The 23,994-nt window shown below is 38.4% G+C and overlaps 1 protein-coding gene across 3 annotated transcripts in view; it reads left to right on the top strand.

Moving 5' to 3' along the window:
• Positions 1–217: 217 nt before the first annotated feature.
• The window catches only part of kif21b (kinesin family member 21B), a 163,362-nt gene continuing 139,585 nt past the window's right edge, over positions 218–23,994 (top strand). For all 3 annotated transcript variants that reach the window (XR_010020103.1, XR_010020102.1, XM_063065499.1), the window contains exon 1: positions 218–474. Coding sequence is in view for 1 of the 3 variants with exons in the window: in XM_063065499.1 (XP_062921569.1) it covers positions 431–474 (44 nt within the window). In the remaining 2 variants the exon portion in view is untranslated. The remainder of the gene's footprint in view (positions 475–23,994) is intronic.

The raw sequence follows: 23,994 nt of genomic DNA, 5'->3' as shown, positions 1-23,994 counted from the left end.
GAGCAGAATCGCAATCTTCTGATGAAAGAGTTCCCTTTTTTCCTGCCAGTGGAGCTGTCAGTCCTTCCTTTTTTTCACTTGCTTCGCCGTTATTGGAGGATCCTCGTTTTGAGCCCGCCCACTCAGTGTGCCCGAGGCTGCGAATGGCAAATGTACACGCCAATCTAAGATTAACCCCGCCCAGGCAGCGAGCTCGGTTGCCTGGCAATCAGCGCTCTGGGCTGCTGTGGATGTTGCATTGCGGAGTCGCAGCGAATACAATGTAACACAGGATGTTGCAAATGCAATCGTGCCTCAGCCGCCTTGATATCGGCAACGGCAAGATGACACGGTTCAAGTTCTGTGAAATATGTACCTCTATTTCTACCTTTGAAACACCTCAATAAGGATCCAGACTTTCATTGACTGATATCGCACGCTGCGCTCGATAATGGCGACTAATCAAGACGGCTGTAGTGTCAAAGTCGCTTTAAGGTAAGACATTATTATTGGGTGATTTCGTGCTGATAGGACAGTAAAAGCCAGGAAGCCATTGTGTTGGTGCTTTGTGCACGGTTCTTCGCTTGACAAGGTGACAGAAGTTATTTTGTATTTTTAAATACAATCTGAATGCATGGTGTTATTTGCCATTGGTTGTGTTTTGGCAAAGAAGAACCGATTGCATGTGAACTGATCACTCACTGCCCTGACATTGACTGCTTTTTGATTTGGGCATTTGATATCTAGAGACAATGGGCTTCCATTAAAATGCTGATTATGAAAATGAACCAAAAGTGGCCCTTTAACCTTGGCAGTAAGTGACATGCCCATGTTACCGTGGTAGGTTCCAAATCACATTAATTCAGAGGAATAAATACAGTTGTGTGATAAGCGGTTTTACCTCTGCCCGACCGCGTAGCCTTTGTTCATTAAAGTGATGAAGCAGTTGAAAAGGTGACGAAACTGAATTATTTCACTGATATGGAAAGGATATCTCCTGGGTGTGACTGGGGAGGAATAATGCCGTCTTGCTTCCCTTTAAACCAGATATGATCATAGTTGAGCCGTGAAGAGGTTATGAAGTATGATATATATTAATCCTTTTGTTACATTTCTCAAGAGGTTGACTCCCCTCCCATCGTCCCAAAGGGTGTCAATAGTATTTTTAGATTTACCAATGACGAATCATTTGGAAGTACCTAGATGTATTGTGATGTGGGTTGTTGGTATTTTGCACTGATTGGTATTATACAGTTATATTAAAGTAACAACGTAATTTATCAGACCGGTGGAAAGTGAGAACAAAGCCTGCAAGTATGGGTTGGAATGTTTTGCCTAGTAAGGTATCAACAGGAATAAATAAACTACATTTATATTTATTTAGGATATCAATTTGGCAATGATAGGAGGGAGAAATGAAAATGAAGATGTGAAAACAGAGTAAATTGCAGAATATTTAATTAGTCTTATGCTTATTGGTTTTTATCCCTCCTGATTGTGAAGCTGATTTAGCGGTATTTCAGAAAATAATTATAATTTTACTTCATATATTAAATGGATAATTCACAAGTTAATGCCAAGGATAAATACACACAGTAGTGGCTATCTTCAGCTCACATAACCCACTTCATCCACCACTTTGAACTCTGGCACAGCTATCATAAAAGAGGATTTTCGTTCAGAATTAAGTACAGAAAGAAATTGCAGCTGAATTTTAATACTGTAATTTGGACATGTGGGTCTGCTACTTTCCACTGTAAAATGTTGGGATCAAAAGCCTACTCAGTTGAGTTGTATCCTAGTAAATGGTTACTGGCTTTCTGTTATGTTGCATCAAAATGTATTGGATCAGAAATTTTGAACAAAACCGATGACAGCATTACGCAGTATGATGGCAAAGCCTGTTGTGGTTTTAGTTTCTGAGATAAATGAACCATCTTAATGCTAAATTAACATTAGGACTTAATCCATCAGCAGCATAATTACTGTATCTTCAAATTGATTAATTACTTAATGATGAGGAGCCATTGATTAATGGTAGTTCCTGATCTACAGATATATCTAAATTTGATTTGAAACAAAGCTTCTCACACCATATAATTTTTCCTCATGGGGGTTTGTAAAACAAAGACTTGAATTTATATCATGCCTCTCATAGTCTTGGATTACTGTAAAGCACTTCCACAGCTTTCAAAACGTGGGGTTAAATGTCACTCTGCATTCTCTTCCTAGCAGGTCTGTTGAGTCCAAGGATGATTTCCTTCCATTCTTATTCTGTAGTGGTGGCTGATAAAGGAGTCTACCGCACAGGCTTTTTGATGAAGTTGCCAATTGTGCCGTTTGTGAAACAGTGTGCCCCTTTGTTGTTTGCCCTTGACTTCAAAGACACTCCCGATGAATGGACTCAAAGCTCAGTACCATCCTGAAAGTGCTTCCCCACTTTGAACAGTCATAGCAAGAGTTCAAAGTGCAAACTAAATTTATTATCAAAGTACATATATGTCACCAGTTACAACCCTGAGTTTCATTTTGTTGTGGGTATAGTCAATAAATCCATAATAAATAACAACCATAATAGAATCAATGAAAGGCCCTACCAACTGGGCATTCAATCACTTTGCAAAAGACACTTTGGGGCAAGTGATGTTACCCCCACCCCCTTGGTTCAAGAGCCCGATGGTTGAGGGATAATAACTGTTCCTGAACCTGGTGGTGTGAGTCCTGAGGCTCCTGTACCTACTTCCTGATGCCAGCAGCAAGAAGGGAGCATGACCCGGGTGGTGTGGGTCCGTGATGATGGATGCTGCTTTCCTGCGAGCACGCTTCACGTAGATGTGCTCAGTGGTGGTGATGGACTGGTCTGAGTTGGTGGGGGTGGTATGTTTTTGGGATACCTTTGAATCCTTTAGTTTGTCTCTTTTATCATGGCAGAGGTTGGAATACATTTTTGTTTTTTCTTTGGCAGTCTGATATTTGGCATGTGAATACAGTAACAGACTCTGTTCAGTGGGGCCAGTTGAGTATAGTTAGGGCCTCAGCGCTGATGATGTTGAGCTGGAGGAGGACACTGCCATTGATTTATTTGTCTGAGCAGTGTAACGGGGGGATTTTTTGAGACATTATGCATTGTAGCTAACTCATAAAATATTTAGCTTTGCAAATTCTTCCAGCAACTTCAGAACATTTCACAGAAAATGTTTAATTATAATTAAGTAAATTTCTTAATCACTTGCAGTGTATGGTACAAATACTGGAAAGCTATTGGCAGGAAGTTATTTTTTTAAGTGAACTGACCTTAAGTAATAATTAGCAGCTGGAAGTAATTGTGAAACTTCTTCGATATGATCTGACAAGCTTATTGTCATTCTTGTGTTTGCCCATGTTTAATAACAAAACCAGGCAGCCATTGAACTGGCGTACCAGTTTAGGTGGCTGTGCTCCAGGGAAGTTGTGACCAAAAAAAAGGCTAATAAATTTCATCAGCCTGTTTCATTGTTCTAATTTTACTTAAAACAAAACCCCAGTTATTATTAACTTTAATCAAATCAATTTAATGAATTTGCTTTGTAAGGTGTAGGCCTGGTAACTTTTCTCTGACACCGATGTGCAATCATTACTTCTGATCATCACTTTCATATTTGCATGGTAAAGAATCAGGAAGTGTAAGTAACATGCAGTTTCAGGAAGGATGTTGGCCTGCTGTCGACTTTGAACCTAAATCTTTTTTGTACTTCCATTGTGTGTCAGTTTATCTAACTAATTGGCAGAGAAATAATCGCTGAAGATTTTCAGTGTATAACATAATGCACCTGGTTTGCAAATGAAAGTTTTGTTGTTCAGTGTACCAAATGCTTATTGAACTAATTACAGAAAATCTAGGTTCTCATTTGAAGTGTTTGTTTTTTTTTAAAGACTAACTGAAAGGAACTCCAATGTTATTTGGGGCAAGGTGTGAGCAATGTAGATTTGACTGATTTCTATGCTTACCAACAATATATATATATATTAATTTCAGCCTTTCTCTCCTGTCAGAATATCCTTATATAGAAATTCTCAAGAGCTAGCCCCTGTTGTAGATCCTTAATCTTGATTTTAAGAATGTAAGCTATTCTGTTAGTACAGGAGAACAGAGGAAATCTGAAAAGTTTAACATTTTAAAAAGACATATTTGCAGTCAGTACAGACTTCATTATCTTTTTTTTATGTTGAGCAATGGTTCAGATTATTGCATTATTCCACTTGTGAAAGACACATTATCTGTGTTAATACCAATGGCTGTGAGTCTATTTATTTCTCTATTTAAAACAATTTGGTTGGTGTGTCTGTCAGGAAAGATAATATGACATCATTTTCTGGTTTGACTTAAGTAATTCCATAACCCTAGTGATTGAATTTTAACTTCTCTCTTGAAAGGGGTTAGTAAGGCACTCAGTTCAAATAGACATGTTCTATAAATAACAGTCTTAGCTGTAATAAACACAATTGGTGAATGAACAGCAAAACTATATTTATGTGACACAAAAAGTGCAACTCTTGTGGGAAATAATTTGAACAGGTTTCAATTCACTGGCAGGAACTCATGCATGCTGAAATTCATTTGACAGCATTCACTAATACAAATGAATTTTGCCTGTAAACCTTTTACATCATTTATTCTTCAGTGAGGATTTTACAAAGATGGGCAATACACAGTACGATCTACTGTTGGAATGTTTCAGACAACCATTGTTAAAACACAAAAACAAAGATGTCAAAAAGTGTTGTTTATCCATGAATTGTTACTTGAGCAGAATCTAAACATGAATGACCTGCAGATGCTGAAATTCTGAAATAAAAACAGAAAATGCTGAAAGCACTCAGCAAGTGGAAAGATTTTTTTTTCAGTCCCAATGAAGGGTCTGGGCATGTGTTCAAAAAGCAGTGATTTTTGTCACTGATAGTTGTTGAGAAATACAGAGATGTTTTGCTTACTGCGATTTCATGCTTCGAGGTTTGGAGATGCCAGAAACGGCTGGGAGTCAAAATGAAACAATTTCTCTACTTCAACAAGTTTGGGACTATGAAGAATTTGAAGATATCAACAATCGTCTTGAATGTTAAAATGAAAATGAAGATTTGTAGGAAGCAATCGTTGAAGGCATTGTATGATGGCAGTCCAGTATCTGTGCTCATTTTGTCCATTTATGGTCAATCAAGAAACATGGCAGCATTCTGTCAATAACTATTGGGACCGAATAGTGTTGTAGTATTACTTGTAGTTTTCTGATTTATTCTGTATTTAATTTAAATGCATACAGTGATCTGTTACTCTGATAAACAGTAGTCTGTCTTTTTTTAACTTTTAGCTATGTCCATGAAACTGGGTAATTGGGGCAGCTACTTAACTGGGCCAAAATGTACTGGCTCTGGTGCGTCCCAGTTAACTGTATTTGCATTTGTGAATGCAGAGAGTATTGACGATTGTCAGATAAAGGATGGACTTAAAGGAATGAATAACAGTCTGCAGCAGTTTAGAATGAGTTATTCAGAAGGGTGTAAAACAATTATATTTTCATTTTGAAATGGGGGGGGGGGTGCAGTGCTGCCAGAGCTCACTGGAGTGCCACTCCAGCACCTCTGAAAAAAACAAGCGGGGAATTTAACAGCGGCCACATATTAAATAGAGGGAATTTTACGGAAGTGGGGGTTGGAGAGAGGGGGTGGTGGCTGGTGGGGAAAATAGCACTAATAACATTAGGATATGATGTATGAAAGAGATAAGTAAAGGGAAATACATTTAAATACTTCAAATTGTATTTGGTTCAGACGAAAGCAAACTCTTATTGTAAAGTAAATCAGAGTGAATAATTGTAACTAAATATAAAACTCAAAACCTATTACAAAGATGGCTTTGCAAATTATTGTGCTCCTGCATTCCCTCCAATAAATACATAGACTAGCTGAAGTGAACGCACCATAGCTTGATTGCATCCTAATTAAGTAAAGGGAATCCCAAAATCGAGCATTCGCACAATAAAGCAGGAAGAAGCTGAAATTCGTGGAAGTGTTAGTGCTACCCCTACAATGGCAAAAATGGTCTCTCTGGTTCATGATAAAGTGCTTGCAAAGACTGAGAAAGCATTAAATGTCTGGCTAGAGGACATGTCACAGAAGCATATCCCTGTTGATGGCAAAATTATGCATGAGAAAGCATGGGCACTACTGTGAGGGGGTTGAGGAGAGCGAGAGGAAGGAGTTTAAGACTAGTAGGGGATGACTGGCTAGCTATGTAAAGCGCTACAGCCTCAAGAACTTAAAGATCACGGGAGATTCGGCATCGAATGTAAAGCGCTACAGACTCAAGAACTTAAAGATCATGGGAGATTCGGCATCAGCTAGTTAGTGAGTGCAACTGAGCAATACTTTGTCATATTATTAAATTAAGTATTATATGTTTTATTGTACCAGTTATACACTGAAATGTAGTGATAGGCTATAATCTTGTTAATGTCTTAACTATCACTATATTTCTGTGGAGCTCTGGAATTCATATATTTCTTTCATCTTGGTTTAGTGCTTGACATTATAAGAAGCCCTATTCATATATATATATATATATATATATGTCACACCCAATTTGTGTACCTGCTCATTACATGAATGCAGCACAGAAGTTGCCCAGTACATGAAATGAGCAGGTACACAAATTGGGTGTGACATATACGAGGGGTGATTGATAAGTTCGTGGCCTAAGGTAGAAGGAGTCAATTTTAAAAAACCTAGCACATTTATTTTTCAATATAGTCCCCTCCTACATGTACACACTTAGTCCAGCGGTCGTGGAGCGTACAGATCCCTTCTTTGTAGAAGTGGTCCACAGCTGGGGTGATTGATAAGTTCGTAGCCCAAGGTAGAAGGAGATGAGTTATTAACTTCAAACTTTCTGCATTATCACTCAAAGAGTTGAACTGCACGTGCATGTAACGAGAGTGTCTTGGACCTCCAGGTGGTTCACAACGGGGGTGGTTGATAAAGTTCATGGCCTAAGGTAGAAAGAGATGAGTTATACAGCTTTTATTACTTGCACGTGCAGTTCAACAAAGTTTGAAGTTTCTCCTCACCTCCTTTTACTTTAGGCCACGAACTTATCAATCACCCCTGCTGTGGACCACTTTCTGGAGGTCCAAGACACCGACTTCTACAAAGAATGGATCCGTATGCTCCACGACCGCTGGACTAAGTGTGTAAATGTAGGAAGAATAAATGTACTAGGTTTTCTAAAATTGACTCCGTCTTGCTTAGGCCATGAACTTATGAATCACCCCTTGTATTATAGAGAGGATATAGGAAATGGCAAGCATTTTGTCAGCTCTGGCACCTAAAAACTTGGCACTGCACCCCTGGAAATAGGGTAGTGGGAACTTGAGAAAAAAAACTAGATGGGGGGGAATAGATTTCTTTAAACCCCCCATACTGTCTTCTTTGGAACACACACAGAAGTTTTCAATAAACAGGGAATAACTTCACTGCAGAAAATTATTATTATCTTTTATGCTCTCTTTTGCTGTTAACTTTTTGTTTTACATTTGATTAAAATATTTTAGTTCTACACGTTTATCCATAAAATTAAAATTTGATTGTAAGGAATATAACTCACACAATTGCCTGCAATTGCAATTACCTATAACTGTGCAATTATTATTACTATTTGAATGTGTTTTTCCAACAGTTCAGAAAGAAAAAAACTTTCTCTTAATTTCTGACCTACTAACTCTGCATAACATCAGTTTTTCATCTCATGTAAATCAGCAGAAAGAGAGAGTGAGTTATGCGTGGGAACAATAGCCCCTGAACTAAAAGTGCACCGTAGGTACTGCAGTGTGTAAATTTTTAAGCTCTATTTCTAGAAGGTGAATTGGGCCACGAGCTGCTTTTGTGTCAATAATGATCATTTGGCCTATATGTGATTCTCCAATTCACCATCGGTGACACCAGTTGGCTCCATTCCTTTTACACTCCCTGTGCTAACGAAGTGCCAGATGGTTTGATTGTACTCCTGTTGAGCTGATGCAGATTACAGCATAGGAAACCACCAGTGTGCAATTAATAAATTAAATTGCAAGTCCTGCTGTATTTGTGCACATTTATCACAAAATATCCAAATGAAAGTAATTTTTTATACCTAAATTTAACATTGTTCCTCCCCTGTTTCCCTAACACCACTATCCAAACTCCAAAATTGGCTTATAATGCTTTGAAATCCAGTGCTTCACCAATTAAGGTTAGTCCAAGTACACCCTCATAATTAATCAAGAGACATAGGTTAATTTCATTGGATCCTACAGGTTCATATATAATACTCACTTCCACCTCCATATCCTCCAAGTTTTCTCTCTTTACTTCCCCTGTAAGAAAGGGAGGAGAGGAAAGGGTTTGTATTTCAGAATTACAATCAGAATCAGAATTAATATCACTGGCACCTGTTATGAAATTTGTTGTTTTGCGGCAACAGTATAGATCAATACATGAATAGAACTATAAATTACAATTTTATATATAAAACTAAATAAGCAGTGCAAAAGGAGACCAAAACAATGTGAGGTAGTGTTCATGTGTTGGTTCATGGTGCATTCAGAAATCTGATGGCAGAGGAAAAGAAGCTGTTCCTGAAACATTGAGTGTGTATCTTCAGGCTCCTGTACCTGCTTCCGGACAGTAGCAATGAGAAGAGGGCATGTTCATTTATTGTCATGAATGAACAAAAGGGGATGTGGTTGTTAGAAGCAGCTGGAATTGATCACTTACATTGAGTTTTTGTGAGCTTTCAGTGAGAAGAGATGGATGCCAAGAACTCGGCAGGGTGCACCCTGCAGCTAAACTTTGTGCTGTGACCTTTGCAATATCTTCATCTATTGAAGTGAGAACATTAATGTCCATTTTCCCTTTCGTGATGCTCAACTGCTGCCTGTCTTTGTAGCAATCTTGGCTTGTTGAATAAGGTTGTTAATCTTATGGTGGACATTAAGCAGTTAAATGGCAAATGGACCAATCACGCCATTGTGATTATAGAAAAAACTGATAATCATGGGAGGAAACAAGGAGTCCCAGGGTTCAGTGCAGCATTAAGTGGAATAATGTGAGATCTAAGTTAGGAGGCTTAATGTGGCAGTCCTTTTCAAATTACTAAACTCCTTCTGATACTGTAGTTAGTTGTCTGTTCCTGTCCGGTGTAAGCAACTTGTTCAGGCATTTGCTGAATTCCACCAACCACTTTTAGTTCTTACTGAGAACTGTCTATAGACATTCTGCTTTACGAGATGTAATAGCTTTAAGAAGTATAGGACCATTCAAAAAAAAAACAAATATGCTCAGTAGGACAGGGTGATATTTGTGGAATGAAAAAGAGAGTTAATGTTTTGGCTCAAAGAACAGGTATTTTCTGGTTTTAATATCAGATTAACAGCATCTGCATTTTTTTTTGATTTTCAAGGAAACTCAATATTTCTGAGTCACTATAATTTGAGTGCTGATCAAATACAATAAATGTCACTGGTTGAATTGGATTCCAGAAGCATGATGCAACTTGCTGGCAATTCTATAAGATGTAAATATCCCCAATAACTGATGATGTAGTGAGTTGGGTCAACTGGGGAGAGCGGTAATAGAGAGAACGGACAGACACCCCTGAATTTTGAGAGTGGCGAACACCTTGAAAATGGGCCATATTAGGATTCTCACTCTGTAATGTGAAGAAACAATTTTGCATTTATATATTTACCTTTTTCACATAAATTCTATGGGAACACATTTTGTTATATACAGTGGCATGCAAAAGCTTGGGCATCCCGGTCAAAATTTCTGTTACTGTGAATACAGTATCTCAATTTTTTTTGGTAGTAGCTTGTGTAAGGATGACAATGTGATAGTCACCTCTGTTCGTTTATGGTAGTGATTTTGCACGCATTATCCCTAGCACAGGTCTGAATTTCAGAGTGATGCATTTGCATCTTTAATGGCACGGTAGCATAGCGTTTCGTGCATTGCTTTATAGCGCCAGAGACCGACGTTCAATTCCCGCTGCTATCTATAAGGAGTTTGTACATTCTCCCCTTAGCCATCACTTTACAGCGCCAGCGACCAGTGTTAAATTCCCACTGCTGTCTGTAAGGAGTTTGTACGTTCTCCCCGTAACCTCATGGGTTTCATCCGCCTTTCCTCCCACGTGCCAAAGCTGTACAGGCTAGCAGGTTAATTGTTCAGAGTGGGCTTGTTGGGCCAGAAGGGTCTGTTATGATGCTGTATCTCTAAATTAAATTAAATTAAAATTAAATTAAATTTCTTAAATAATGGTATGTTCTTTCGTGTAATTGTTTAAAGCTGTTACATTTTGTCAGCATCCTTTTTTCGAGTACTTTGCTGCGGTGTCAGATAACTCCATTTGTTGCTTCCATTTGTTGCTAACAGAGCGAGAGAAGCAGAACGAAACCATTATGATGACCAAGTAAAAATGGGAATTAATTAGTTTCTGGTAACTGGGTGCTGATGAGAAGGAAAACCAAGCTTGTTTCCATGTCAACCCATGTACAGAAATATTTTAATAGGTTAAGCATCAATTTAAGTTCCTTGCTGCCAGATTATTCAAAGTATCAAGAGATTGTAATTCAGTATATATTAATGCTAATTTAGACAAGCAATTAGTGTCAAATATGCATTACAGAAACTTAATGTTGGGATCGAGGTGAAAAAAAATACAAAGATAGATTAACAGGTCAGACAGTATCTATGCAAATGAATAAGCTGTTGACATTTCAGGCCGAAACCCTTCATCACAACTGGAAAGGAACAGGGGAGATGCCAGAATAAGGTATTGGTGGGACGGGAAGAAGGACAAGCTAGAAGGTGCCAGGTGAAGCCAGTTGGGTGTTTGTTGGAAGGGGGATGAAGTAAGAAGCTGGGAGGTGATAGGTGGAAAAGGTTAAGGGCTAGAGAAGGAGGAATCGGATAGGAGAGGAGAGTGGGCCACAGGAGAAAAGGAAGGAGGAGGGGCAACAAGGGGAAGTGATAGGCAGCTGAGAAGTAGAGACGGGGGGGGGCAAAGTGGGGAAATGAAGAAGAGGGAAGGGGGAGGGGGAAATATTACAAGAAGTTGGGGAAATTGATGTTCATGCCATCAGGTTAGAGTCTACTCAGATGGAATATGAGGTGTTGCTCCTCCAACCTGAAAGTGGCTTCGTTGTGGCAAAAGAGCAGATCATGGACCAACTTGTTGGAATGGGAATTGGGATTGAAATGACCACAAGGAATTCCTGCTTTTTGAGGATGGAGTGAAAGTGTTCAACAAAGCAGTCCACCAATCTATGTTGGGCCTCAACAATGTAGAGGTTGCTGCATTGGGAGCACCAGATACAGAAGATGACCCCAACAGATTGACAGCTGAAGTGTTGCCTCAGCTGCCTCTCTACATTGGTGAGACCCGATGTAGATTGTTAAGCACCTTCATTCCATCTGCAAAATGCAGTGTTTTCCAGTGGCTAACCATTTCACTTCCAATTCCCATTCCGACATGTCAATCAATGATCTCCTCTTCTCCCATAATGAGGGCACACTCAGGTTGGAGGAGAAACACCTTGTATTCTATGTTGTTAACCTCCAACCTTATGCCATGAACCTTCAACTTGCCATAGTTTTTATCCCTGCCTCTTTAATTCCCCTCTCCTCCCCCCCTTACCTCTTCTTCTCACCCTCGTATCCCCTTCCCCTGGTACCTATCCTCCTTCTCTTTCTTCCATGGTCCTCACTCCAATCAGATTCTTTCTTCTCCAGCTCTTTACCTTTTCCTCCTGTCACCTCCCAGCTTCTTACTTCAATCACTTTCCCCACCCACCCACCCTGCTTCACCTATCACCTTTCACACAGTTTGTACTCCTTTCTCTTCACTTCCCCTCCCCCCACCCCACCACCACCTTCTTATTCTGGCAACTTCACCTTCCTTTCCAATCCTGATGAAGGGTCTCGGCATGAAAGGTCAACTGTTAATTAATTTACATTTTTGCTGCCTGACCTGCAGAGTTCCTCCCCGGCATTTTTGTGTGTGCTACTCTGGATTTCCAGCATTTGCAGAATTTCTTGTGTTCCAAAAATAAATTATTTGCATTCAGTCAGATTTGCTTTATATGCCAGTACAAAAATGGAAATTAAAGTGAACCTAATTAAATTCCAAATGGCAGATTGGATGAAAAGATCATTGGCTTTGAACTTTACAGATTTTTTTTTCCATATATGGGCCAAGAAGTGGGAGGGTGGGGATATTGATCCCAGTACGGTTCATTGGTTGCAAGAAGTAGCACAAATCAATTTAAATGTAAATTGGTAATTCTGCTGATGAGACCAGAGTAAAGTAGATAATATGCAGTGTGTTGAGGAAAGAGCTGATTTGTTAAAGGAAATTTCTGTATGCCAATTATGGATGTAGTTGGCTGCAGATGAGGTAATGCTAAATAGCCAAATGGGTACATTTGGAGCAACATAGTATGAAAGAAAACATTGAAGGTATAATAAATGCAGAGCCCTAATTGAAGGAACCAATAGATTTATCAAGGTTTAAAAATAAATATTAAGTCTTTAATTAAATATTATAATTTAGTTCCAGAAAAAATAAATGGCAAATGTCATCAGATTAAAATTTTGGAAGTGTTTGCATACTACAGTTCAGAAATGCAATGGAAGCATTTTCTTTGGACATAACAGATATTACTATCTCTCCAGTGATTTGAAATCAATGTAAAACAGTTTACATCACACCTGCAAGATGAGTTGTTTAATGAGTAAGAGTCAGTGAATGAGGGTTTAATTTATGAGGTTGGGTTTGATTTTCCTTCTGTTTCGGGGGTTAATAAATGATGACAGCATATTTTTAATGCAATGAAATTACTAGACTGAGGGAAGTCAGGATATCTTTCTCAAAATTTAGATCTGATCTTCCTGGAGTGAAATCTTGCAGGCCTTTGCACCAAATGGCAGTGGATATCGTGAACCTTCTTTGAAAAAGCTTCAGTTGCGAGTTGGTTGAAAATTCAAGAATGCAACTTTTGTTCAATGAAGAAATCAATGGAATCGTGGTCAGTTGTGTTAGCAGAAAACAGATAGAGATCACCCAAACTAAACAAAGCAAAGTGGCCTATCCCTGTACTAGTGAAGTTTGGAACGTTATACTGTTGTAATGTTTATATAGAATTGCTGAGATAATTAAATTCAAAGTGAATAGGAAGCTTCTATAATGTAACTTTTTTGTACGTTAAGGAGTTTAATCTAAAACCATATCAAATTTAATAATTGGATCCCATTTCCCTAAAGAGTGCAGTTTTTCAAATTTATTCTGGTCTCTCCAGGTTTATGTGCATGTGAAAAGCCATTCTAAGGCATTTATATTTTTTGCCTCCTTCCCATTTCTACCACCTTTAATAATAAACTATTCGACCACCTTCCTATTCCCTGACTTCAATCCTACTATTTCATTTTTGATTTAGCACACCCCACCTCCTCACAGTCTGTGTTCTCCTTATTTTCTCTCTAAGCTCTTCAGTGGCATAAGGTAAAACAAGCAAAGGAAATGCTTTGTGCAGTTTTTCAAGTGAAAGACCTTGAAGTGCAGTTGTGCAGTTTTTCAAGTGAAAGGTTATGATTCCTTGTCCTTGCAAGAAACTGGTTGCACGGGGTATCTCTGTGATGTTGCACGGGGGCATCCCATGCAAATTCAATATTAACATTAAACAAAATCAAAAGATGACACCTGCAGCTGCTGAAAATCTGGATTCAAACCAGAAAGTACTGGAAAATTTCAGCAGGTAAGGCAGTGTCTGTGGAAGGAGAAACAGTTAAAGTTTCAGATCTGTAAGTTCATAAGAACTGGGAAAGAGAAAATTTAGCTCGAGACAATACTAACACACTTCCTAAGTGTGGAAAAAATTTCCAAGTTAAAGTTCTAACTGAAAATGTTTATTTTTCAATTGCACTAGCATATGTGTGCTATAATCACACTTCCACCTTGCTAACATAGGTGTGCTGTTATCCTATTTTCTACTGAATTTGCACATTCAGCGGATTTATCCAGTGTTGCAACAAGGTCTGCAATCTTATTTCCCAGTGATCTGGCTGAAGAGTATTTTGTGCCAGAAGTTAACTAATTTTAGCATCCAGTATCAGTAATTAACATTATCACGTTTAACATGACCAGATACAGAGTCAAGCTTTGCCTACTCAGTACCCAATAATGTACTTCATTCTGACATTAGATGAATACTCCCCTAACTGCAACTATGGGATTGTTCTAGTTTCCTTGCCAGCCCATGTCCCTTCATGGTGAGATTACTGTCTCTGGGTCACATAATGTATTGGACTCAACTGCCAGAAATGAGCTCACAGTTATTAAAGACGTGTGAACACCTTTAATGAAGACGGTATTTGGTATTCTCCTAACCATTGAATGCCATAACACGATGCTAATATATTGTACTCCCATTTTCTGATAATCATGCATATTTTGTGTTGAGTACTTAAAATTCATTTCATTAAATTGAGTTGAAACAGATCATGATAACCAAGTGCTAGTTCTGAAAGAAATGTCATTCTGCACAACCTATAGATTTTTGCTTTTCCTCAGGGAATTGTTTGTTTAAAGGTCATTAATTTGTTGAATGTTTTACAGCATATTGTTGTGTGTCTTTGGAATCTGGTGTCCATCCCAAGGGTTTGAATTTAACCTTGGGTGAATTAAGGCTTGAAACAATCCTAGCTCTAATTCAGCCAGATGTCAGCTGTTAGTGGTGTATCGTCTCCCATGTGGCTGCATGATAGACACACAAGCTGGACAAGTGTTACTCTCTGACAAGCAACAAATGCTTCCGTAATAAAATAAATCTGTTCCCAACTATCACCGTTGTTTACAGTTTCATTTCTTAATGGAGCAATCTTATGCAGCTCGCAGTTTGCAAGAAGATTCTAGTGATTTGCATTTCGATCTTCCCCTGAGTTTTCTGATGCAGTAGTTGAATCAAATGTTCACTTCAAGCAAAACACAAAGTGCTGGAGGAATTTAGTAGGTCAGGCAGCCGATGCATAATTGAAATGGGCAGCAGATAGAGCTTCTTCATCTGAACTCATTTACTTCCTATTAGCTTTGTCCAATGAGTGTGTTTTCGTTTGTTTGAAAAACTTCTTCATCAGGACCTTCTACCACCAACTAAGGTCCACTTGCTCAGAAATTGTGCACTATAGTGGTGTTCTCAAAATGTAGAAGGACAAGTAGTAACCAATGTATTTTAACATTGCTTCAATTAACTAGATAATATTCAACCCAATTGGCTATATTAAAATGACTCATTAGTAATGGCAATGGGTCTGGAAATTCATCAGAGCTTTTGGGGCCAGATTAACAAACAGCAAAAGATGTGGAGGGATAGCAAGGCTGGTGATCGGAAAGGGAGTTGGGTCAAGAATTTGGTGTTGGTCATCAGCGTTGATAGGCATGTGCGCCACACTGGACATGGGTAGGGCTGTTCCGTTGGGAATTTAAGGTGATGGTTGAAAGATTGGTGAGACAGAGTGGCTAAGTAAGAGTGACGAGTTTCTTTGAGGCTGGGAATGACAGTTGGTCAGGAAGATAAATGCAAAGGAACCTCTCTGAATGATGTTCCCAGTTTTGGCTAAGACCACCCTACACTCCACTTTAAATCAAAGCCCACTTGAGCAGAGAGTGCCCAACAACAATCGAGCTTCGGAGCCACCTGAATGTGTTTCTTCAATAAATACTCCAAATATGCTATCAGTACACAACTGGAAGTCCCTGATAAATTTGCAATTCAAGAACCAATGGAACCCTATTCCACTCTGAGACAGAAGAAAAGCTGATGTTCAAACCTGTGTTGCTGAAATATTGGTATTGTGTAATTGAATTTCTGGGCAGGAATATTTATTTGCAAAACACAAAATCCTGGAGGAATTCAGCAGTTCAGGCAGCATCTACAGAGGAAAGCGGACAGTCGACGTTTCAGGTTGGAATCCTTCATCTGGACTGCCTCAGGAATGACACATGGCTATGCTACTGGGTCTGTGTGACTCAGACCAGATAAAGGGTCTCAGTCTGAAATATTGACTGCCAGTTTCATTCCAGAGATGCTGCTGGTCTACTGAGTTTCTCCAGAGCTTTATGTGTTGTTCCAGATTCCACATCTACACTCTCTTGTCTCTCTAAGAATATTTATTTATGAAATAGGCCTTGCATTTCCACCAAATTGTTCTTTCAGGGATGTGAACCAAAGAGTTCTGAGGCAAATTGAGATCACTTTCTCACAATACTTAAGTCATCTAATTTATTTATTGTAGACTGCATGCTGTGTGATGTTAATGTAGGAACATTTTGTTGATTGATCTGGTCGATGTACCAGCAAATGACGACTTATTCCTGTCTCTCAGATCTGGCCTTGAAGGATTGTTGCAGAAGTATGGAGATCACAAGTTTTCTTGTGGAGGTGGAACTATTGTCATGAGCTGCTGCAGCATTTGAAAAGCCCTCGATATATTTATCAAAGTTTTCTTCCCCCTTCTCATTCCCTATGTATGCAGCAGTCCTTATTGAATGAGTAATCCAAAAGTAAAGAGTCCTTCTTGTCAAATTATATGAAGTAAAGGAGACGCAAGAGGTGGCATATGCTGGGATCTGGGGCAAGATATAATCTGTTGAAAAATGCAATCGGCTGCTTGACCTACTTAATTCTTCCAGCAATTTATCTTTTGTTGTATGAAGGTTTGTTATGTTAAACTGCTGTTAATGTTTTAGAGCAACTTAGAGTCACAGTGTTAGAGTGTAAACAAGCACTTCAGCCTAACTTGTCTGAGCAAACCACTTGTATAATGGGGAAACAAATTCATTAAACACAAACATAAACACGAGACTCTGCAGATGCTGGAAATTCAGAGTAAAAGACACAAAATATCCCAATGAAGGGTCTCACCTTGAAACGTCAACTGTTTATTTCCTCCACATTCTGCCTGACATCCTCAATTACTCCAGTATTGTGTATGTTACTCTGAACAAATTCAATATTCCTCTTTGAAGGAGAATTAGTTATATACACAAAGGGAAAATTATTACAGGACTTTGGATTAAGAGGAGTGAAGTGGAATTAATTGAACTGCATTCCCACTTAGCTGGTTTACCTGTAAAATTCTGATTTTTTTTTATTCCGTGCATGTTTGTGGACTGAAAAGATAGCTGTATTTGTAAGATTCTTTTGAAAGGATGCATTCTATATGAGAGATTAATTTCAGAATCAGGTTTATTTTCACTGATATTTGTCATGAAATATGTTATTGTGTGGTAGCATTATGAAACAATATATAAAATATAAATTACAATAGAAATATATATATATATAAAAAATAATGAATTCTATCTCACTATTTTTGTTCTCAAAAAGAGCAAGAATAGTGAGGTAGTGTGCATAGGTTCATTGTCTGTTCCCTCACCTCCACATTGCATTGATTCCACAACCTATGGACTCACTTTCAAACACTCTACAACTTGTATTCTTGGCACTCTTTATTTATTTCCTTGTTTATTTTGGTACTTTTTGCACAGTTTATCGTATGCACATTGGTTGTGTGTCAGACTTTGTGTGTAGTTTTTCATTAATTATGTTGTATTTCTTTGTTCTGCCTTGAATGCCTGAATGAAAATGAATCTCAGGATACTATATGTTGAGATATACATTATGTACTTTGTTAATAAATTTACCTCGAACTTTGAACTTTGAAATCTGACACCAAATGTGAAGAAGTTGTTTTTAAAATGTTAAGTATGCGTCTTCAGTCTTCTATAGCAATAATCGGAGAGGAACTTGTTATACAAGTTTAAAATAGCTTAATTTTTCTACAGATTTGGTCTCGTCATACTCTAATAATGGCCAGAACCTACAATATTGTTTATGTTGAAAGCAGCTAGATGTCTTTTGAAGCTTCTGTATGTATAAAAGTGCAGTTTAATTCTCCCCTGAATTTTAATGAAAACGATGGAGCTCCTGATACAGTAGATGCATTTGTTGTCCAGGCAACCATAACAAACAATAGTGGTGCGGCCTTTTCATCAGTATCATATTCTTTGGGGCCGCGATAGATGATAAGCTTATGAAAAGGATGTACAAGAAAGGAGCAGCTTTTCTTTTACGACTGATCCAGTAGTCACAGTGAGTGCTCTATAAAATGTTAGCACTGCTCTGATCTTCTTGTTCTTAGTCGGGTAATCTGCATTTGAGCGCATAACCAAAGATGAAACATGAACAGCATTCTTTGTTTAAAATTTTAAATGGAAACTGGCTTGCCTTGAAAGGGATACTAAAAATCCAATAGTAGTTTTTTTATATATCAACCAAAGAGTTTGTCCAGCATGCTGAACAACATTTCTCTACTGACTAATTTAAGAAAATAACTGAACAAATCTTTTTGCTCCAGTTTTTTTTCTACACAAAAATGCCTTCCATGTTTGCCTCCATGAGTTTGTATCTTAAATACGTAGATTTTCTAAAGTAACCCAAGTTTCTGGTGTAACTGCAAGCCTTTCTATTGCAGTTTTTACAATTTTCTGAGTAGCAATTAAAACTAACAATCTGCTGGACAAACTAATTGGATCCAGCAGGGTCTATGGGCAGGGAAAAGAAATGGTCAGTGTTTGGGTCAAAACCCTGCATCGGAACAGGCTCAACTCATTGACAGGCTGAGTTCCACCAGCAAATTGTTGCTCTGGATTTCATCATCTCCAGTCTCTTTTGTCTGTATTTAATATATCTGTCCTTTACCCTGCATTTGAGAGCAAACTGTTACTTCACTATTCTATATATGTATGCATGTATTTATATATGTTCAACTAAACATAACAAGCAGTGAGACATGTGGAAAGCAGTAACAATTGTACCCTAAAAATCCCGCAAGGAGGCAACGTTGTATGTTCAGTGTTGAAGATTTATTTTTCCCAGAGGCAGCTTTAAATATACTTAGAGAAAAGCTTTTAAGGTTCTCTAGTAATTCCTGGATTTGGCCATATGGCAATTTCCTAATCTTGGCTAAGTCATGAGGGAAGGGTCAATGTTTCTCAAGTTATTAAAAGAAATCCAGAAATTTATGTCAGACCCATTTACCTTTAACTGCCCAGCAGAGTAAGAAAATACTGTACCCCATGAACAAAAAGCTCAGGTTTCTCTTAAAGCTGAGCATGTAAAATTTGAGCAAAACATTCGAATTATGCAGTCAAGTATGACTATTTGCTAATCATAAATGTTTGCGTGAAGTTACACAATCAAAATTAAGAGTGCTTCCTCCGTTATCATCATCCTCCTCTTTCATGTCGACTGTGACCAGCATAAGTCTGAAATGGGAAGCAATGAAGCCAAAAAAGGAAATTATATAATATTTGATTCACTCCAAATACCTGTTGTTTCAAGACATCTGTAAAATATAGTCATGTGAAATTATTATGTGGTTCAGATTACAATATTTTATTTATTTATTTCAAGATAAAGCACAGGTTAAACCCTTCTGGCACTTTGAGTCGCACCACCAGACTTGACCTTAGTCTAAACATGGGACAATTTACATTGATCAATTAACCTACTAACCGGTACTTCTTTGGACTGTGAGAGGAAGCCCATATATTCCACGAGGAGGAAGTACAAACTCCTTACAGAGAATGCTGGGATTGAACTGTAGTTATGGTTAATTCAAATAAAGAATTTGTAGATTTCATATGATTAGGAGGTGGTAAAAGAGAAATATTTATCAACTTAAACAGCAAATACCTGAGAACTGCTGCCACACTTTGACATTAAACACTTGCTTTTAGCAAACATATTAAGTAATGCCCAGAGAGTGTCTTTCATGTTTCTTACATCTTCTCAATTCAGTCAGTAAATACCAATGTAAAGAATTTGCTTTTATTGACTAGTGTGCTTATTATAAATTGTGATTTATTAAAAGAGGACATTGATAAGGAACTTATAATGTTTATACAAATTAGACACAAAAGCAAATCTCACCGGTTCAAACTTGTTTCGCAATTTAATGAGTTAATGGCTGAGCTATTCCTCAAATCCATGTATACCATTACTACTTAACCCTAGCTAATAAAAATCCATTGAACTCAATTTAAAAAAGGTAGCTCATCCTCTGAAACTCTTTCAGAACTTGTTCTAGATTTCTATCACCTTTTATGTAAAATGTAGTCCCTGACATCACTTGAAATGTCCCACACCTTGGATTTGTCATCAGAGGAAATAATTTCTCCAACCACAATGGGTTGACCAATTTAAATACTGTGATTTGAAAACCTTTCAGCTTTCTTCATTGGCTTCGTATGAGGTTACTGAAGTTTGGAATCCAAAAGATCCCTGAATGGAAATATTTCCTCTGTGGAAGTACATTGGAACCTTGGGCTTCAGTTCTGAAGGGAAGGATAATATACAGAGTGTTTAATGCCAGTGATCAAGGATGGCTTGTTGTCCTAATATGTTCACTGTTCATTGGCTGGTTTCATTAGATAGATCGCAACTCTTTTTTCTTGGCGCTGTTGTTTTTGCCTTCAGCAGTTGCTTAGGATTGAAGATGACTTGCTTGCTCTCCATTTCTGTGAGTTCTGAGGTAACCGAAGACCAATTTGGGAATCCCAGACATTTCCACGGATTAAAGGGGAAAAACTTGATGGGCTAGGCAGGAGGGTAGTTTGTGATGTAGTGCATTACATCTGTCACTTATTTGGGGCATCTGTGTGCTAACAATATATGGACTAAAGTTCCAGAGAGCTGCACCTCTATTTTGAATATTCATAGGTGCTAATGGTATCTTTCTCTCAGGGAGACCTTGGACACATTCTTGAACCTTTTTCCCTGTCTGCCTAGTCCCCACTCCCATGGCTGACCTCGGAACATAATTTCTAATTGGACAACTTGGCTTGCCTAATGTAACTGAATGCATATCAGTACGTTATTAATATTGGGGATAGGGGACATTTGTTTACTTTTGATCAAGTGAATTTGAAGGATTTTGTCACGATGATGTTGCTGGTATCTCTCTGTCCAGTATTTTGAGGAGGCTGCTGTTGTTAGTCAAGATTTCAAGCTCATAGGATTGCTGCTGCCTGTTAGACCATGGATTTAATACAAGGCCTGTGGTCTAATTCTTCAAATGCTCTTTTTTTGTCAATTGGCTAAATGCTGTGTTGGCATTGGTGAGCTGTTTTTGCTAGGACATGGCTCCTGAGAAGTGGGCCACATTTTCCAGGATTCCTCTGTGAACTGTGTGTAAAATGGGAGCAACTTAGTAGAGTACAATTGTTTTGTGGATGTTGATTTTTAGTCCCATCCTCTTGTATCTTTAAGTAGATCAGAGCTTGAAATTTGTTTTCAAGTATGTGCTAGAGCTGTATTGGTGATATTCTTTATGACAACAAAAGTAAAGAACACGTTAATGATAAAATAATGCACTGCATGACAAACCATCCTTCTGCCTGGACAAAGAATGCATTTAGATTCCACATTTATTAATATTTAGGAATCATTCCATACATTAACTTCAGACACTTTGTCAATGGGAGATGCAGCAATGACAGATTATAAAAGGTTTATCATCAAAAATGTCATTTCCCCCTATTTGTGGAATACTCAGTGAGCAGAATGGTTGCTTGCAATACAGCCAATGAAGTGCACTCATTGTTATTACGTAAGAGAGACAGCAGGTAATTTGTGCACAGCTGGTTATATATATTTAATTATGTTGATTAGGAAATATATTATTGTCAAATCCTCAGACCCGAATTAATCTTTAAATCTCAATCAATTATTTCCTGCCCGCACTTCACAAAAGGGTAGAGTTAGGCCTGGCTCTTTAGGTCCATCTCAAAAACTGATGTATTGAATCAGGAATTAAAAGACTTTTTCTCTTTGTTCCTTCTAAAACAATATAATATCACTGAAACAATATCATATAAAGGGTGAAATAAAAGAGTTGGAGACAGGCTTCAGTCGGATACCATATCTATTTACTTCAAGGACTTACTGGATCTTTTGTGTACTGATTTGGGATGATGCGTCATGCTAGTTCTTGCGGTTTGACAAGTTTTTCTTGATTTAATGTAGGTCTTCGTTTTAGTCTTAACTCTGAAATTACAGGAATGTTTTGTGCTATATATGTTTTTTGTTTCAAACTCTCCAACTGGATATGATGCTATTTTGTGTGTATTTCAGTAAAGTTTGTTCTGGTCATCCTGCCAATGTCATGTGTTTATTTAGTGGGAAAAGAATATATTCCAGCCCTGTGTTATTTAAGAGAAGATCTGTGGAGCAATTCCCTGCCTTCTAGTCAATATTTATGGCAATATTTACTATGAAAAGGTCTGATTGTGATTACATTTATTATTTTAAAAGCACATTTTCATAAATTGGTTACTGCAATTTCAACATGATATAAGTGACTACACTATGTATTTTATCCCCAATACACTGTAATGAATGGTATGCAGAACTAGTACATATGGCAATACTAAATTAGTTTGCCAGTTTAACAATTTCATTATACTTGGGCCTTTGCCTCCTAAGTGGGGCATAGGCCGTTGAGACATCCCATCTCCGTCGTCCTCTGAAGTTGATGGTATGGTTGCAGTTCATCAATGACTCTGCAATTCCTTGCATCCACTGTACAGTAGATTGGACTATAAAACTTCCCCAGAGCCCTGCTGGCTAGTCTTACCCATTTCCACCTCTCATGATGATGACATAGAAACATAGAAAAACTACAGCATGATACAGGCCCTTTGGACAACAATGCTGTGCCAAACGTGTACTTACTTTAGAAATTACCTTGGGTCACTCATAACCCTCTATTTTTCTAAGCTCCATGTACCTATCCAAAAGGCTCCACCAGCATCGCCAGCAGCCCATTCCACGCGCTCACCACTCTCTGTGTAAAAAAAAACTTACCCGTGACATTTCCTCTGTACCTACTACCAAGCACCGTAAAACTGTGCTCTCTTGTGATAGCCATTTCAGCCCTGGAAAAAAGTCTCTGACTATCCACACGATCAATGCCTCTATCATCTTATACACCTCTATCAGGTCACCTCTCATCCTCCGTCGCTCCAAGGAGAAAAGGCCAAGATCACTCAACCTATTCTCTTAAGGCATGCTCCCCAATCCAAGCAACATCCTTGTAAATCTCCTCTGCCCCCTTTCTATAGTTTCCGCTTAGGGTTGGACTTTGGGAGGTCGCTGATTAGACAGTACTATGCAAAAGTCTTAGGCACATATATATAGCTCAGATGCCTAAGACTTTTGCACAGTTCTGAATTTGTCAATATGGAGCAGAGAGCGAGTTGTAATTCTGGTAGGAGCTAAGGATGTTGGGAATAGTGAGGTTAGAGCTTCCAGATGGCAGAGAAGGAGTGCCAGGAGCAGGGTGTGGTGCAGATGCAGACACACCCAGCCCTGAGACACCAGACAAGGTCCTTTGATTCCAAACAATAGGTGTATTGATCATTACAGAATGTCTCTCTTGTGCTTCTTACTCCCTCCCCTCTCCTTTCCTCTTTTCCCAACCATGATTCCCCTCTCCCTGCCCCCTTCCTACTTTCAGTCCACAGTAGAGACCCATATCAAAATGAGGTTTATCGTCACTCACATATGTCATGAGATTTGGTTTTTATTGCAGCAACAGCCAGTTGGAAGGTCAGCCTGTCAAGTGCTTTCTTTATTACTATATCTACTTATGCTAACAGAGAACCATTAACGTGCACTCCTAGGTCCCTCTATTCTATTACATTCCCCAGGGCCCTCACGTTCACTGTAAAAGAGTTATCTTGATTTATCTTCCCAAACCACAATTCCTTGCACTTACCTGAATGAAGCTACCTGCTATTCCTTGACCCACTTACCCAGCTGATCAAGATCTCTCTATAATTCTTGATAACCATCTTCACTGTCTCTGACACCACAAATTTGGGTG

Source organism: Mobula hypostoma, chromosome 13 (genome assembly GCF_963921235.1).
Source record: "Mobula hypostoma chromosome 13, sMobHyp1.1, whole genome shotgun sequence".
Lineage (NCBI taxonomy): Eukaryota > Metazoa > Chordata > Chondrichthyes > Myliobatiformes > Myliobatidae > Mobula > Mobula hypostoma.
The sequence above is the reverse complement of the archived record's forward strand: the minus strand, read 5'-3'. Positions and strand labels throughout refer to the sequence as shown.